Source organism: Bactrocera latifrons, unplaced genomic scaffold, assembly GCF_001853355.1.
Source record: "Bactrocera latifrons isolate USDA-ARS-PBARC rearing strain unplaced genomic scaffold, ASM185335v1 scaffold_182, whole genome shotgun sequence".
NCBI classification, from domain to species: domain Eukaryota; kingdom Metazoa; phylum Arthropoda; class Insecta; order Diptera; family Tephritidae; genus Bactrocera; species Bactrocera latifrons.
Window position 1 is genome coordinate 559,510 of NW_017535319.1, and position 5,267 is coordinate 564,776.

At 36.1% G+C, this 5,267-nt stretch overlaps 1 protein-coding gene across 1 annotated transcript; it reads left to right on the forward strand.

The window, feature by feature from the left end:
• Positions 1–3,911: 3,911 nt before the first annotated feature.
• On the forward strand, positions 3,912–4,991 carry LOC108967286 (farnesol dehydrogenase-like). The gene is made up of 3 exons (XM_018930593.1): positions 3,912–4,582; positions 4,651–4,785; positions 4,853–4,991. Exons 1-3 carry the CDS (start codon positions 4,013–4,015, stop codon positions 4,892–4,894), a joined length of 747 nt encoding a protein of 248 aa, XP_018786138.1. The 5' UTR covers positions 3,912–4,012; the 3' UTR covers positions 4,895–4,991.
• Positions 4,992–5,267: the final 276 nt, after the last annotated feature.

Below are 5,267 nucleotides of genomic sequence, written 5' to 3' on the forward strand. Positions count from 1 at the left end.
GAATAGCCGCTTCAAATACATATACATACACATATCTACTAAATACACAAGTCGTTCACTCAATACCTCAGGCCAGCATCATTGCTSTCGACTGCCGCCGGAACGGTTGGAAGTTACGGTTAAAACTGTGTGCGGCAAGGCGGCGGAGAAGACGTAGAACTTTTTGGTGCAGAAAWTGTAGCAACTGCTTGCGGTCTTTGAAGTCTTGGCTCTGTAGTTGCGGTTAGTTGCTAGGCGTCATTTTRCACTCAAGAAAGAAATATTCACAAATCACTCAGGCATTTTGCCGTCGAGTTTGATGAGAAAAGTAATATTGGATGTTTTGTTTCGCCTGCAAGAAATAATTGTTCACTGTAATTCCGTTTTGATGAAGTGGAGCAATGGGTTGAACTTAGGCGTAGATATCAGTTGTATTAATTGAATTTTTTTTTTTTTTTAATTTTTGGGCATAATTTTTCTACAACTGAGAGTGATAGATTTCCAGTTATGGGATCGTGTGATATCAGGCCTTGAATTACTCAACTAAGCACCCTTAAATAATACAGTTTCCAGCTCTTTATCTTGATATGTGAAATCGATTCTAAAGCAAGTTTAAATAAATACTCAATTTTATTTTGCATATTTTTGGAATTTTTCCCTTAAATTCTTTTTTGCTGCCTAAAGGTAGGCAACAAGATAAATCGACACTTTATACTGCAAATATCGGTAAGTATTTCACACTCAGTAAAATTAACCGAAAATATTTCGTGATTTGTGAAATCAGTTGTAATATCTAATTTAAAGCAAGTTTAATTAAAAAACCAAATTTTCGGCAATTTTGTTGAATTTTTCCATACATATGTTTTGCAGCCTAAAGGTAGGCAAAAAAATTTATCGAAAAWTTTYTTTTTAATTTTCTGCTAAGCTGCTTAAAATAAATATATGTATTTAATGCGTTAAAATTGAGTTTTCTTTGACATAAGCTGACCCAAGTTATCAGCTTAATCCTTCCACATAAGCCCGCAACTCATACCGTATTTATATTATCTAGTGTAGTYCATAATTTAACATCAGTAATTGTAAACAAACAAATCAACTAAATGTGTGTCAAAGCAAAGCATAAAACATAAAGAGAATATGACAAACATGAATCACATTTTTACTCTCTGCGCRGCATAGCATGAGTAGGCGTGACACTTGCTTTAATCCATGGATTAGTAGGCCAACGTAGTGGTGCACCTTAGTTACAYATTTGCACAGAAGCAATGAAGGATATTCATATTTATTATTTCTCTTTGATTCTTTTTATTTTGTTTTTCATCCATTTTTATTTGTGAAATAATCTACGCCGAAGCTGAGCAAAGTATTTGTATTAACTGATTAATTTTTTATGTAGCAAACTGTTTGTCTTTGAGCGTATTGGCAAAAATATTTGAAAAGGATATAACAAAGAGATCTAAGACGAATAGCGTGGGGAGAAAGTCATTTATTAGAAATATTTTATTTTGATCTCTACACGCATTGCTTCTAAGCTCACGGAAGCGGTTTTAATCACGTGCTGATGATTTACTGTTTGTRGAAAAAGTATATTTTTTGAGTTGAATAAACTATGTGCAGCATACATATCAACACTGTGTGAGATTTAGAAGAGAAAAAAGATTAAAGGAAGAAAAYTAGATATTTGCTGGCAAGGCATTTTAATTTCGGCTGCTTTTAAAGGTTCCCCAATGTTAGTATTATTTGAAGCCTAAAAGTAGGCATTAAATACTTAAAATTAATTGAAAAATTACAAATTTTTCTTTGTATGCCAATCAATATCAAAAAATACTTTCTGAATAGTATTGACCGTTTTACAAGCACTGCCGAAACTTCTTTAATTTCTTAAAGTTTTATTTCGGATCGCCAAAAGTTTACCTTACTCTCCCTTTTACTTACTTACTTTACTTTTACTTAGTACCAATATTAAAAATCGTGCGAATCTATGACTCTATTGAGCAATAATGGAGATATAGAGGARCAATTTATATATGTAGCCCTGTATTTTTGGGGTTAAAACTGAAGTGGCTACCATCAAGGCCTACCCAAAGTACTTAACAAAAAGCATACCTCACCTTATTTAAGGAGCTTTTGAACCGGTTTCAAGACAATAAGTTATGAAAGCCTATTAGAAAATAATTAAGACCAAAACAATGTTCCTGGCTTAGAAAGAATGTTTATGGAACAAATTTTTTCCAACTGAAGGCATATAACTATATATATAGCAGTATACTTGTATATACCAAATACTGTTGGTATAAGAACAGAATCTACTCGACCTTCCTAAGCGACATCGCTTTGCTCTGTGAGCTCTTGAAAAGTTCCAAGAAGATCTAAAGTTTTCGATCCAAATTTTGTTCAGCGATGAGGCCCATTTTTGGTTCAATGTTTTTATAAAAAACCAAAATTGCCGTATTTGGGATGAAGAGCTATCTGAAGAGATTCAAGAGATGACATTTCATACAGAAAAAACAACGGTTTGGTGTAGTTTGTAAGTCGGTGCAATGATCGATCCATATTTCWACAAAAATGGTGCCGTTGTGAACGTGACCGTGAATGGTCTAAATGGTCATTCGCCAGTCGAAATGTCGAGTCAGCGAAAATTGGACTTAACGGATGGACCAGCTGAGATGAAGTTTCCGTGTCTTTTCTTCAAAAAAGTTGGGAAACACGAAAAGGATCACCCAGTATATCGCTACGTATTGCACATGTTTACAGAAAATGCAGTCAAAGATTGTCTCCGATATAATTATGAYATTTACATTTTGTATTATTAAGTTCTTAATGCACTTAATGCCTCAGGGTGATAAGATAACTGTGCATACTATAATATATGCGAAATTTTGTGAGCATGCTCAGTTCATTTTGGTGAGTGAAATATCAGCAAAATTGCACTGCACGTTACTTTTACTTTTGCTTTCAGCATTCGCTAGTTCAGACCTCTTTGTACGATATGAATATCATATTAGGATTTGGTGTAGTTTGGAGGATAAAAAAGGTGCGGAAAAAGATCTTGTCGAAGATGATGACACATGGGAAGAGCACGCAAACGAGCGACTGCAACAACCACGGAAAGAGAAGACCTCAAGCTTATTTTATGGTACTTATTTACTTTTTCCCACAGAGTCTTCATATTGGGAAAAATTAGGGAGGCTCTTCTCACAGATACAACCCTTGATCCTAACCCGATTGACGAAGAGCCAAATGACGCCATTAAAATGAAAGACGCTGATGATGGACCTATGACAGCAGAAGATGGTACCACAACCAAAAGTWAACATTTTCAAAGTGGTGCTGGAGGTAGACAAGATAAACGTAAGTCAAAGGCCGCAGCAACACTGGAACCAAAAGCGAAGACACAGCAAGTAATTAAGGACGGAATTAGAGCAGAGGATAATACAAAGATAAAAAAGCAGCATAAAATCAAGCTCACCGTCGTCCGGTGAGAATGTGGTGAAAGCAACAGGGTATACTTGTAATAAATAATACTAAATATAAACAACTACCCAGGAAGATAAAAATTTGTCGTAAACGTCACTTAGTTGACGAACGTGTCATGATCYCAAGCCGTGGTCACCTTTCCAGCAGTCACTTTCGTGGCTCGGCTGATTGTTTAAAAATGAGCATATGCGTTGGTGGCAAGGTGTGCCACTTAATCGGTGTGGAGCAGAATACTTAGTTTTAAAATTATTCTTATAATACCTATTAATTAATTATACAGTACATTCATTTTAGATAAGGCCGAGTCAGTAATATATATGCATTTATATGCAGTAGGCATGCACTCAACAMATCAAATATACTTGTAAAACAATACAAACATATCTACTTACATAGGTTAAGATGTTTACATGTGATAACATATTGACATAGGGCATACAAAGGGCCAATCGATTTTATAAAAAATGCACATGTGCACTGTACAGCAGTCAGTCTAGCACAACTTAATAACCGTACAGAACGGTTCTAAATAGTTAATACGCAAAAAGTCATAGAAATGGAACGCTGGCAGAATCGTGTTGCTGTAGTCACTGGCGCAGGTGCAGGCATTGGTGCGGCTATTGTGAAATATCTCGCTAATAACGGTATGGTGACTGTCGGYTTGGCRCGACRYAAAGAACGTATCGAAGCCCTGCGCRATGAAGTGAAAGAYATGGCAAARCAACGCATACACGCGATTAAATGCGATGTACGAGATGAAGCTGATGTGATAGCCGCCTTCAAAGAGATCGAAASCAAGTATGGACCAGTGGCGGTGCTAGTAAACAATGCCGGCATTTTGCGTCGTAGCGAYTTGTTGAAAGAAGGCAACTCACARGATATRCGCGATGTGATGGATACAAATGTCTATGGTATTGTGTGGAGCACACGGGAGGCTTTCCGTTCGATGAAGACTCAGGGTCCTGATGGTCATATCTTCCTCATCAATAGCATATCTGGGCATGGGATACCAAATATACCGAATATGTCACCCAATATTTATCCACCTTCAAAGCATGCCGTCACCGTTATGACGGAAATCTACCGCCAGGAGCTTCTTAATAATAACACTAAAATTAAGATTACCGTAAGTTGTGTGCATTACATCGGATGTAAAGTAATTATTGTTTACATTTCATTTGATTTTTCGTATAGAGCATTAGTCCTGGCGCAGTGCAAACCAATGCTGTGATCGAAAATCCGATTTTAATATCAGATATGGTATATTTGGCATCCGAAGATATCGCTGATGCGTTGATCTATTGCTTACAGACGCCACCGCACGTGCAGGTTTGTCATCCCGCATATTGGGTCTGGGTGTATAGTGAAAAATTCATGTTTTGTTATTCCTTTCTAGATTCACGAATTAATCATAAAACCGGTCGGTGAAAAATTCTAAGATTGCCGCGTGTTGAAACAGGAATTGACTTCTTATACTTATATTTGTTGAAAATGAAAATATTAAATAATGAAAAGAAGCTAAAACTCATTAGTAATTTTTCGTGCATTTTTTATTGTTTTGGGCAAAAGGTTGCGATACTTAATTTATTGAGATTTCCCTCTTTGATTTTCATAACTGCTTTCAGTAAGTAAGATTAGTTTACGCTTACAATGGTGAAACTATTTATTTCACAACTGCTGTTTTCAATGACGAATTATTTCTTGCTTAACCAGCGATGATTGGTAAGTGAATGTCAGGGCTAACTTGGAACTAGCTTAATGTGTTCTCAGAACTGGTGCGGCACCAGCTTGGAATTATTTAGAAATGAGTG